The following is a 13,791-nucleotide window of genomic DNA, read 5'->3' on the forward strand; positions in this document are numbered from 1 at the left end:
CGACCTCGCAGTTCAGCAGACATGGCATTTGTACAGATCAACTGCAACAAGTAGGATTAGACTACTGGATCTACTAGGGATACGTCGAAATTTGGCAAATGTGCTGCTGTTTGCTGGTGGCAGAGGGCGTGCACATCCAGGACGACCACTGGGACGACCAAAGACGCTAAGTAAACGCGTGTTTACCTGTTATGAGATATTTACATGTTCAGTTTTACCTGTACCAACTTGTGCCTAGTGTCGACTTTAGTATACAAAATCAAAATACCATATAATAATATGCTCACTGTAAATTTAATTGAAATAAACCCAAATACCACCTTATACTATGGTTATCCCATTTACAAACATTTAAGAAAAAATAAAAAAATTCAGGCATAAATGGGTTAATAGGACGTACATTATGATACATGATTATTGAGCTTTTCGCTCCATATTTGTTTTATGCATCATATATTTTCACGTAAAGCGCGGTTTCATTATGTCTCATGAGCAGACTCGAATAAACTATATATAGTCACGCTGTTGTTACTTTTTCTTGTACGACACAGACACGGAAGAAACAGTGGCATAGACCGTATCAAAATCGTTTACTAAAAATCATAAATCGCCCGTTACGGACCATGCTCTTTATCATGTTAATCAGCTCGTTTAATATATTTAGTATGTAAAGATACGTTGGTAAAATAAATAGACCAGATATTTGTAAATATACATATTTTGAAATTTTAACCATTTTTTTTCAAATCTTAATTAAATAGAATGACTGAACAGTTGTTGGTTGGTTTATACATTAAATTGATGAATGTTTAACCATGCTATTGTTGAACTGAATTGGTACAGTTGAAGTAAAGAAATCTGAATGGGCTCAATATAGGTAAAGAAATTGTCTTATCCTAATATCTTCATACCTTAAAATACTGCTGTTAAGTTTCCTTTAAAATACATAGTCAATCAATAAAAAAGCTTATTTTCGAAAATGTTCAGGGAATTTCTGTTAAGAGGTAAGTAGTTAATTTAAAGTTCACAAATTGTATTAAAGGATGGAGGGTACACTTTTTTTTCTTAACAACTATGTAATAACGGAAACATTATCCATTGTTGAACGAGTTTATCTTTTATTCAAGCAAAAATCACGGGTTTCTAGTATCATACAGAATTTCCTATGCAAATGAAAATGACATAATCCGTGAAAATACAACTAGAAAAGCCTGTGATGCTCTTTTCCAAAATACACGTTTGTAAATATATTTTCGTTTTCATTTATTTGTCAAAACTTTCAACAGGATGTTTTTGTTATTTTAGGCTATTTCATATAGAAAACAGAATCGAGCCCTGTCTTGGTTTTATTCTACATAAAGGTAGATAACTTATTCAAGATCAGTTCTATGTCTGTCACGGGATCCAAAAAAAAAAAGTTCCATCGAGGCGAAAACGTTTGCTGACTACCCGCGTAAACAAAGAACGTTAACTACAAAAATGAAACACACTTTTTCGTTGTCGGCTTAGAGTTCCTTCAGAAAGCATACATATTCATTTATTCTAGTTGATATGTATGTCATCAGAAGTTTTAAAATTTCCAAGTCAAACTGTTGCTGTAATTTTTCATTGAGAATACTTCCGCAAGCGAAATAATATAGGAAAGATCCTTATTTTGAAAAGCAAATACTTGTAAATGACTGAAGCCTAATTAGAATACAGATTAAATGACGAAATTCATTTCCATTACTCTATAATATATTGTTACACACCAGAGTTCATTGAAATCGTTATGTATTTGGATTCATAATCATATTTGGAGTAGTTTAAAAAAAAAAAGATAAAAAAATCGTGAAAAAATGCTGAAAAACAACACCGCACTGAACATGTGAAATAAAGATTTGCTTACCGTCAATTTGTGCACGAATACTGGTACAGACACTGGCTAATACGAAAGCTGAAACAATTCTGATAATTTCCATTCTTTTTTTTTTCTTTTCTTTTGTTTTGTTTAATAAAAAAAACATCTACGACGCAAGGATAGTTGCATACACACATACACTTAACCTGTTTAAGTGACAATAAATTACGAAACGTATATTATTGCAACTTGAGACGCTTTACTTCCTACTTGTGAAAAACGTATTATTAAGTTTATGAACTCGTGATGAAACTCGGCACTTTCTGTGCGAACCTGTTCGGCATTCTTCGGGTCTAGATGTTTCAGACATATGTTATTTACAGGCCCTAGGGACAGGTCGTCAGTGAGTTTGTAAACTTTGAACTTGTTCTATGTTAGCATACACATACAGTCAAGCCACTACCTATAAAACAATTTACTTAATTTACCTGTGGGTGATTTCCGAAGTAAAGTGCCGATATTTATTACGGGTCACAACCTTAAGTGTATGCATTGTTTCTGTTACATGAGGGATGACATGCAGCAGTGTTTTGTTAGTTACAAAAAAGACTGTATAGGGCTAACGCAGTGCTGACATTTGTTCATACTTTAATAGGAAAATGTAACGAAAAACGACCGGCTCTGTGGACATACATACATAACGTAAAGTAGTCGTACTATACTCATCTAAGATAAATTGTAAGCTAAATCGTAAAAATTGTTTGTTTCCCCAAATTTTTTGGCCCGACCTGAAATGTTTTTAATTTCTTAGAGAATATTTTCTTCAACTTTTTAACTAATAGTTGCAAAACAGTACATTTCAGTATGCTTTAAACATGGCCAGTGATGTTAGAAATCAACTTACTGATGCTCTAAAAACATAACCATTTATTTGTATTTATTTTTTGACACAAAAATGATTTCCGAAATGTTTCCTCATACACAAAATTAAAAAAAGCACTATCTAACAGAAATATATGATAAAGTTTGATTAAAGGAATAAGGTCAGATATTCGGTCGAAAATGTGCTTTCGTGGTGTAGTCGAAAGAAGTCTATAATAAATAGGTCCTAATTTTCCCATTTGTGTAGAACGAGTGCTTTAATCACACTTTTTCGCTACTAGAATACATTCTGCATGAAATAAGACGATTTTTATGTTCATGTAACTCATATGTCAAGTTTTGCAGATCGAAACCGAAAGAAAGTGTTTATTGCGCGGAGGAGAGCAAATATGCGCCATTTTTAGGGTAGCAGACCACAACTGACTGGCATTTCACTAGGAACTATTCAACCCCCTATTTTCTTTTCATTTTTCGTTAATTTGTGATAGAACTTTCATGAAAAATTGATGTAGAAAAAAATGATGTTCACTAAAGATACGTAAAGACGACATGAAGTTTTCGTTTTTTATATGAAACAAAGAAGGATTTGAATTATTGACATTTAACCTTAAATCAACAGCCAAAGTTGGGATCACCAGACGCTTTTATCACTGCGATCAATCTCAATGGGGAGTTTTTCAGGTTTTCATTGGTAACCGTTGTACTTGTTTACTATATAAGCTGATATAAGCTGATAGTAAATATAAGCTGATTTTCCTCATGTCGAATATAATTACCTTGATTATATTCAATTTATTCACATATTTAAAATTACAAAAATGTAGGTATAAATTCTGCAGGATGGACACTATGTCAGTTTACACTGCCAAAAGTTAAACCATACAAATTTCACTCATCAATATTGACATCATACCGTATTACTTTTCGTCATACAAACAGAAAGAGGGCTGCAACATTTTAATAACTATTTTATATGAAATACATTTCATACTCTAATATACTTTTTTCTGTTAAAACACTTTTACGCTAGAATGACGTCACGTTAACGTGTGGTGACGTCAATGTTTTTGTTGCGACTAAGAAAGAGCACTACTATATTTTATCTACTGTTTTAGATTAAGGGCATATTAGAATCTAAATAATTTATAGCAAAATCATATTTTAGCACTATTTATACACTCGGGCGGTAATACGTCGTCAAATAATTTCACCTGGGCTGCGCCTTGTCAAATTATTGAGCCCGACGTATAACCACCCATCGTGCATAAATCGTGATAAAACACTCTTTTGCTATAAATTATTTCTTAAATCGATATGATGTAACAAAACGCTGTTACACTTACATGCAATTCACCCACCTAGATTTTTATTAGGCACATGCACTCCTGTACGTCTGAAAAAAATGATAATGCAGGGTGTCAAAATGGTAAAAGGACAGGATACTCGACATCACAATGGCATAATGATGAGATATTAAAAGCACGAATGCATGATGGTGATGAAGTATGGCAAACAGGCAAGAGGACTGAGCACTCGACATCACGATGCCATAATGATGATATAAAATGTCAAAAGGACAAAAGGAGGATAAAATCGATAACAGTATGTCATAATTTTCATGACTGATACCATTACATCTAAGATCTTCATATTGAACAAGTTGGTTGTGTTTCAATCCATTCTAACGAGTGGATTTCAGGCTTAATTATCTCTTTCACTTGTTGCTAACTTAAGAAACACTAATGCCTATCACATAATAAATTGAGCCGTGCCATGAGAAAAACCAACATAGTTCATTTGCGACCAGCATGGATCAAGTCAAGCCTGCGCATTTGTGCAGTCTGGTCATGATACATACTGTTCGCTTTCGAACTCTATTGCAATCAGAGAAGCATGAATCTGCAGGCTGATCTTTATCCATGCAGGGCGCAAATGCACTATGCTGGATTTTTCATGGTGCGGCTTATATGTATTTGGTTTTATTATATGTGACGTCGTCTTTGAAAACCGGTCCAGATGCGGCATGACGTAATATCGAGAAACGACGTCTAAAGTTGCGCCAAGTTTACGCGCGCAGCTTTCTTACACATGTTTAAATTATCAAAAGTTTCACCGTTAAAGTACGACTGCTTGTTACATGACTGATAACAGCCTACTAGAGACAGAATATTTAGACATCAGACCTGTTAAAAAAATAGTGGTATTACGCCTGAATTCGAAATCAGTTGTTTCCCCTTCGCTACTGTATGCTTCCGGTTTCGGATTTTATCAGGGGGAAGCATGTGAAGTTTACTTTTGTTTAACTACCTTTTGTTCAACGATGAAGGGATCTGAGACTTGTAATACTGTTTACTGATTTGGTAAGTACCGTTTATAAACAGTTGTTAATGTAGATTCTCTAATATATTTGAAACTTTCACTGAAATAAGTCTGTCTTTTACCCGGAAGTGAATCCAAAACATACCGAGGGAAATTTATGAAATTTATCTTGTGACCACTAAACACAGATGATTTCATTATGCCTGTGTATTTAATATAAAATGGCCAGTTGGGTTATCACAAAGATTATTGAAGGCAGGCAGCTTCTTAGTCAAGGTGACCAGGATTCATCAAATTATTTCATTGTCCATAGTAAGCATTAGTATGGAAAAATACAAAATACATGAATACATGAAGCTATGAAAATTAATAAATCTAATGCAGACTTATAGATGCCTGCCTGTGTCACATCATTTCCCGAAAAGTCCCCTCTCACAGTAGTAGCCAAGGTATTTTAAAAGGAAATATGTAGATGTCCGGTAACCGGACGCCTACCCTGCATTCTAGCTGTCCGGCAACAAGACGACTAGCCTCTCCGCGAATGTTTTTCTAGCTGTTCGGCGATCATTTTATATATGAATATTGTGATGAATAAATTTATTGTATCATATTTTTTTGGCATACTAAGGTTTGAATATTCACCTGTAAGGCTTATTCAGACAATATTTTAAAATTGATTACCGGATGCCTAGAAAACCTCTATAGGTTATAACACACTAAATAGCCACCACTATATATTCTATATAAAATGACAAGTTTTCACAATGCTGCAATACACACCTAGACCCATTTTAAATTTCTTTAACTTACATTTTCTTGTAGAGCAACATTTATACTGTAAAAATATCCAAAGAAAAGTAGGGGTCATGTTTGATGCAAGAAAAGTATTTCGGGCCAAACGGACACACCGTAATTTTTACACTGAAATGACAATCACAATTTAGGGTAGGGGTGTATGAATAAATTTCACATGTTAAATCAGTTTGGAGTCTTTTTTCAACATGCAAGTGCTACCAGTATGTCAAGTATAGGCATGCAATATGATTTCAACCAATATATAGCAATGATTTTAAGGAAAAATCCTTCTTACAGCAAAAGAAAACTGAGAACTATTTGAATCCGCCATTATGCGACTACCATTTTTTCATAGGTGCTCAGGCTATTTAGTGTCTGTATGCCTATAGGATAGGGTAGGCTAGGCGTCCTGTTACCGGTTGGCTAAAACACTGGCTAGGTTTCTGGTTACCATAGCTTTACATAGTAGCGTCTAGACGCTTCCATTTATAAAATGGTAACTGTTTTTGCTGTGGGTCTCATAAGTCATGTTATTTCTGTCTGCTGACTACTCTCTTTCCATTATTGTTGATTCAGAATGTTTTGTAACAGGATGATTGTATATGGATAGTGGGAATTTATGGTATATAATGAAAATCTTCTGCAGACAACTTGTGAGCATGGTACATCACTACCTGTATTGGAATTCCATTTTGACAATGCTGCTAGCTAGAATAGAAATAACATCTTACTGTGGTATGGTCTGTGGAGAGCTTTACTAGGTAACAACCATTTTTGATAGCTGTTAAAACAGTGTATTATTTTAACCCTTAGGCTGAATGAGGCAGCTATGTCTGCCTTTGCAACCAGTGCAGATCAAGATCAGCCTGCACATCTGTGCAGTCTGATCATGATCTGCAGTGTTTGATATTTAGTCAGCATATTTTCTATGAGAATCCCCTATAAGCTATAAATGGTACTGTCTCTATTTAAGATGGAGTAGTCCATTTTGCCAATTTAGCAGGTTAAGGGTTAACACAATAAACGCAAATAATGTGTTTTAGAACATCCTATATGCAGTAATCAAGATCTACAAACAAAGTACATTTTATATACTGACAGCACGCTGTTGTCAGTCTGTCGGTATTTTAGAGCATTGGTTGTAAGAATCATCTATTATCAAATAGTGATAACTGTGCTTTTATTAAATAAAGTGACTCCCAGGTAAATTATTTAAAATAAAATGTTTTACTTATTTGTTACAGGAAATCACAGATCGACTGAATACTCAACAATTATCACAGACCATGCAAAGTTTGAATCTGACTTGCACTTTTGAATTTAGAACAATCTGTGGAGGAGGGTGAATGCTGAGACCTTTAATAATACATGATATTGCTGACATAGTGTGTCAGTCATCAAAGAAAGGTCATAACATTGCACAGTTGGTCAACAATGATTTAAATCCTGTCATATTCTACCAGTGGAGAAATATCTTATCACAATATAATATCTTATCACAATATTTTAAACTTTTGAAGAAGATAACCAAGTATTACCACTTTATCATGTCTGCAGAAACACCAGGATTGTTAGTGTTAAAAGTGACAATCTAAGTTGAGACAGTTAACTTACTAAAAGCTACTCCCCCTTGCCAAACGAATATTATTGACATGGAATGACACAAGCCTGACAATGGTACCTGTATGAACTCATAAGAGAATAGTATTTGTCTGAAAAGTCAAAGGATTCTGTTTGTCCCAGACCACTTGAACTGAAAACTGAAATTGTGATTGACGAGGATTTTTCTGAGAACTGAAAAAAAGGAAGAGACTGTAAAAGATAGAAACTGTTGTTGAATTCAAACGTTTTAATACACAACACTTTAGCCTGTTTTGCTGTTCATATAGATGTGTTTAGCTGTTAAGGTTAAACATCAAGTAAAGGTTGTAGTTTCAGTTACCTACATTAAAGTATTGGCTGGAAATAAATATTTACTTTTTCCCAGAGCTTGTTGCAGTGTAACCTTCATCAAAAGTTATGCTATTGTGTTGATTATTAAAGTATTTTTAGAAAAAGGAATTTAGTATGTATGTTGCCATGGTAACATAATTCAAATTACATTTCAATGAAATTAAGATTTGTATTTCAATAAGGGATCTACAGTATATAATGTAATGGTAAAAGAATGTTCACTTTCTTCAGTATTGTCAGTTATAACTAGCAAGTGAAAAAAAAACAGATTATTAGGAAAGGGATGACTGAAATGTTTATTCTTACGATAACTACTTTTGTTACTTTTTTTGTTTTGTTATTTTAAAGTTTTTATGTGAAATTTTCAGATTTCTTTCCTGAATACTTATACTTTCAAATATTTAACTTATTAGAAATACTTTTTTAAAATAAGCTCTTGTTTTTAAGAATTATTGTAGAAAAAGGGAATTTAAAACATATGTCGTCATGGTCACACAATTGTCTTAGAAAATATGGAAAATTTTTAATTAGATGTACTTTCTAGTATTCTACTTTAAAATAAGCATAAACAATAAAAAAATCAATAGTAATATATGTTTCATTTATTTCAAAATAGTCATTTATTACCAGCAGGTAAAAGGCAAGTTATGAAGAAACAATGACAGAAATGCCTTATTCTTATAGTTATTACTCTTGTTACAAACGCTGTCATAAAACAAAACATTTTAATTTTTTTAACATGGAATTTTGAGATAATATTTTTGAATACATACCACTTTATAATATTCAAGTTATCTGAAACACTTTTCCAAATTTAGCTCTTTTTTAAAGTATTATTATAGAAAATAGAATCGAATGCATATGTTGCCATGGTAACATAATTTAATAATGTTTTTATAGAAAATTTGAAGGACTTTAGCCAGCTAGATGTTTGCACTTTAAGTGAATATCTAAATATTCTTTCTAAAAGAAGATTCATTTATTTAAAAATAGCCAGTGATTACCAATAAGTGAAAACACAAACTGAAGAAACAACGACTGAAATAGTTTATTCTTGTGGTTATTACCCGTGTTACGAAATCTGTCATAAAACCAAACATTTTATATCTTTTCACATAAAATTTTCAAATTTTACTTTCGAATACATATACTTCGAAATTTCAACTTATAAGAAACATTATTTCAAATTAAGCTTTTGTTTCTAAGTTCTATTGTAGAAAAAGGAATTTAATGCATATGTTGCCATGGTAACACAATTTGAATAATGTTTTCATAGAAAATATGAAAGTTTTTAATTAGCTGTATTTTTCTGTTTTAAGTAAACATCACAAGAATAAAATTTCATAGTAATAGAAGGTTTTTTTTTTTCCAAAATAGTCATTTATTACCAGCATCTAAAAGACAAGTTATGAAGAAACAATGACAAATCTATCTTATTCTTATGGTTATTACCCATGTTACAAAAACTTGTCATAAAACCAAATATTCTTAATATTTTCATGTGAAATTTTCAGAATATTTTTATAAATACATATGCCTTCTAATATTTTACTTTTTAAAGTCCTTACTTTAAGTGAACATGTTGTTTTTTTAAGTTTTATCATAGAAAAGGGAATTTAATATATTTGTTGCCATGGTAACACAATTTGAGAAATATTTTTATAGAAATTGTTGTAGATTTTAGTTGATTATCATTTTGTGTAATAAGAAGGGATCTTATATATATCATGCAATTGTAACAGAAGATAAATTTATTTCAGAATTGTTAGCCATTACCTGTAAGTGAGAAATAAACTAGAAAGAAAGAATAACTGAAATGTTCTGTTTTTATTTTTAATATCTATGTTACAAAATCTGTCATAAAATTGACAATTTTGAAGATTTTCATCTGAAATTTTCAGGATTTATTTCTGAATGGGTATACTTTCTAAATATGCAAAAACTTGAAAATGTCAAATTTCCTCATCTGGACCCATTTTCTCAGTCATGGTCACATATACCTATATAAATTTTGTAAAAAAAATCGGCTTGAATTTCACAATTAAATATGAACAGACAGACAAAAATTCCGTATTGTACCTTTTCAATTCCGTATTGTTCCTTCAGTATTGTATGCTGTTGGACTATTTTCATTAATATGCATGACGCGACACATTTCTATTAGCGAACATAAAAACTTTACTAAGTTCCATTTAATATCGATAAACATTTGAAGATTTCGTTCAAGAACAAAACAAGAATCAAAATGGTAAAGGTATATGATAAAAGTGTCATTATAACAGTAGCTAGATCTGGGACTTCATATTCGGCTCTCGTGGATTTTGCAAGGTCGGATCACACTCGGTGCTTGGTCGCCTCGTGAGATCCGATCTGGCAAAATCCACTCGAGCCGAATACTTCATCCCAGATCAAGCTACTGTTATAATAACCCTATTATATTGATGGCAGATTTAACGCCTCGACCTATTACATTTAGACATAAAGCATTCCGTTTACAATCTACTAGTACTACAAATTTAATTGGGAATTTAATAGATTTTCAGCAAAACCATTTCTCGGTTTTTAAATCGAGTATATTCACATGTAATTGATGAGATCATAAAAGACTTTTATATTTTAGCTATGTTTTTCATGACGAATTACCATCTTTGAGCAGGCTGTAAGAAAACATTATGTGCGCAAACTTAAGTACAACTTCTATACATTTCACAATTCCCCTTGTTGATAGTTTATGATTATAATGGTGTAATTCGGTCGATCTAAACGTGTCAGTAATTTTCCGTTTATTTTAAATATGTGACAAGGCTATAAATCTCTGTCCGAAAGCAAGTTCAAAAACCGTATTCATATTGTTTTGATTTTAATGCAACCTTTCATATAATATGTTGGTAAGATATATTTTATTTACAGGCTCTGCACTGAAGGGAATTTTCGTTTTCTTTGATACTTATTTATGTATCTAGAAATATTCTAAATTTTGTGAGAATCAGCTAGGATTTCAATATTTGCCTTATCGTCTTTTTAGTAAACCTTATTGATCATTTTCCTTCCGTGATCTTCTAGCACTCGTCAAACCATAAGAATTACAAGACCTGCGTAAATAATGCCATCATTCTTTGTTTCGGGTTCGATACTTCTCGTGCACTGTTTTAAAGCTAATTACGCATTTTACTACACCATAATGTTCTTTGCAACGTGGCGTCATTGCGTTCTATATAGCGGCTGCAAACAAAATGGCGTCGAACGATGCAGGAGGGCTCTACACCGGACGTTTTTTTTTTTTTTTTTTTTTTTTTTTTTTTTTTTTTTAAATCTTGGTGATATTCTCAAAACCGCAGCTTGACAATAATTGCTTTATTTACAGTATGCACATATTTACATAATTTGTGAGTTTCAGCCATTTTTATTGACTTTGAATTTTTGGCATTTTCAAAAAAATCGAAGTCAACAGAAATGACTGAAAGTTACAATTGACCTTTATTTATGCCTGCCATAAGTAAATCAATTAATTTCAAGCTGCGATTTTGAGTCCAAGTAAGATTTTAGCAGTTTTCAAACATTTGATCTGTAAATTTATAGATCGAAAAATCTGTAAAATTATAGACTATCTGTAAATTTACAGATAATCTGTAAATATACCACTTTCCTAGACCTGATGAAGGAGCTGCCTAGTCAAAGTAGGTGAAGTTTATTGATTCATTCACAGCCGAAACAAGTAATTTATTTGTCCCTGCTGAGTTTGACGTTGTCCGTCCGACCGTCACGTTCAGTCCCGTCCGTCCAGTTCCGTACCATCCGCCCAAAGTCATATGAGCCGTGCCATGAGAAAACCAACATAGTGCGCTTGCGACCAACATGGATCCAGACAAGCCTGAGCATCCGCGCAGTCTAGTCAGGATCCATGCTGTTCGCTGACAGTTTCTCTTATAGCAATAAGCTTTGAAAGTGAATAGTAAGGATCCTGACCAGACTGCGCAGATGTGTCATTAAAGAGCACTAGAGTTATAGTCTATAGTACACAGAATATATATTCAATATTGAAACTTTAGAATCAGCATATTCCGGTTCAATGATTTTTGTGCCCCCCCCCCCCCCCCCCCCCCCCCCCCCCATGACTGTTGAGGGCATATAGATTTGGTCTTGTCCATGCGTCAGTCAGTCCAAAGTTCGTGACGCGCCTAGCGCAAAAAAAGTGTTTGATATAAATTGATAAAACCTTGCATGAGTCTAAATCATGATATGAACTTGTGTGCACCCCCTACCTCCAGAGTTATGGCCCCTGAAATTGTCAAAAATGCACATTTTCACATTGTGAGGCGCACAGCTCAAAAAGTATTTCATAGAAAATAATGAAACTTTGCGTGAGTCCTTATCGTGATATGAACTTGCGCATCTCCTATTTTTCGTCTGGATCCACCTCTTATTTCCAGAGTTATGGCCCCTGAAATTGTCAAAAAAGCACATTTTCACCATGTGATGCGCTTAGCTCAAAAAGTATTTAATATAAATTGATTAAACCTTGCAAGAGTCTTTATCATGATATGAACTTGCATATCCTTTATTTTTCGTCTGGAAGAGGAAGACGAAAGAAAACTATTGTAGGCTGTTTTATTCTATAACTGCAAAGTTTTAAGCTTTCCTGGGGGAGACGAACATCGGAAATTAGATGCATTACAGTACACCATGATAACAGAAAATGGTCGCAAGGCATTAGTATTCCATGGCAGAAATTCTAAAAATGTTCAAGGTGGTTTGAACCAACGAAAAGTTGAGCCGAAACTTATTAAACAATTTGAAAGCTCGAATGAAAACAGGTGCATTGTAAGGCTTTTTGAACGATATCTAGAGTGTATACCACCATCTTGGCCATTTTATAGAAGACCACTGCCACCTAACGCTACTTGAAACATACTCTTTTCTAGTCAAGTTGTAGGTATAAATGTATTAGGAAAGTACATGCAATCAATGTTTAAGGAGCCTGAAATTGATACAACCTATAGGAATATCTGTAACCACTCCGGAAAAGTGACTTTATGTACAAGTATGTACGAACAGGGTTTTGATGAGCAGGCGATCATGGGACGTAGTGGCCACAGAAGTACGGCAAGTACGGCAGCGATGCACTTCAGTCCCAGAGGATGGAAATTGTTGTAATTCCTCCAAATAAAGTGAAATCAGAGGCTGTGATAGCCTCCTCCTCAAACGACAGTAAGTCTGTACTCGATTCCATCGACAGCATGTATGTGCTCGAAATTAATGTGCCAAACTGTATTGATATGGTCATTGTCTCTAAAAATCGGAAGAAAGTGTCCGATACATTATAACTAATCGGGGACTATACATGGTGTACCTATAAAGCGGGACATTGTATTATGATTTTTTTTTTTGGAAATTGTCGCAAGTTGCTGACACGCAGTTTTGCAATACATTTAGTTTGTAAATGTTATAGTTCTCAGTAAATTTACTGTAAACCAGCGATTAGTTCCCTTTATACATGTTGCCTTCCGTATAGTTATAGTTTAGTTGTTCTTTTCGCGTGTTCGGCATACTCACTCCAGCTCTGTTACCTCTGTGTTGCTACAGCTAAACTCGTGCAAGTCGAATGAAAGATTATTTTTGCGAAATGTATAATGTAAAATATGATATTTGTTATATTTAGTAGAGTCCATGAGTTACTCATGTATAGTCTACTCTAGCAATACATAGGTGAAACGAGTTAACCAAATATTTGTATCATAGCTCGGTGTTTTTTCTTAACAAATTTGGTGCAGGTAATTCGTATACTCTGAGTACAGAGTGCGGTAACTAAAAGTGTGCAGGCATTTAAGACCCGCACGCTAGTTACCTCACTGGTGGAAAGAAAAGTATGCCTGCGTGTCTGAAACAGTAGACTGCGAAGTGTATTTTATTGATTTTCTGCTCTAGCATTGGTTTATTTTACCTGGGCTTTACACATTTGTAAAGCAAGGATTTTAGTACTCACTGAACTGCTGTATATGGCA

The 13,791-nt window shown here is 33.6% G+C and overlaps 1 protein-coding gene across 1 annotated transcript in view; it reads right to left on the reverse strand.

Moving 5' to 3' along the window:
• The window catches only part of LOC123558239 (low-density lipoprotein receptor-related protein 4-like), a 61,987-nt gene extending 59,945 nt beyond the window's left edge, over positions 1–2,042 (reverse strand). The window contains exon 1 of the mRNA XM_053525685.1: positions 1,889–2,042. Coding sequence (XP_053381660.1) covers positions 1,889–2,006 — 118 coding nt within the window. The 5' untranslated portion in view covers positions 2,007–2,042. The remainder of the gene's footprint in view (positions 1–1,888) is intronic.
• Positions 2,043–13,791: the final 11,749 nt, after the last annotated feature.

Source organism: Mercenaria mercenaria, chromosome 15 (genome assembly GCF_021730395.1).
Source record: "Mercenaria mercenaria strain notata chromosome 15, MADL_Memer_1, whole genome shotgun sequence".
In the NCBI taxonomy this organism is placed as follows: Eukaryota; Metazoa; Mollusca; class Bivalvia; order Venerida; family Veneridae; genus Mercenaria; species Mercenaria mercenaria.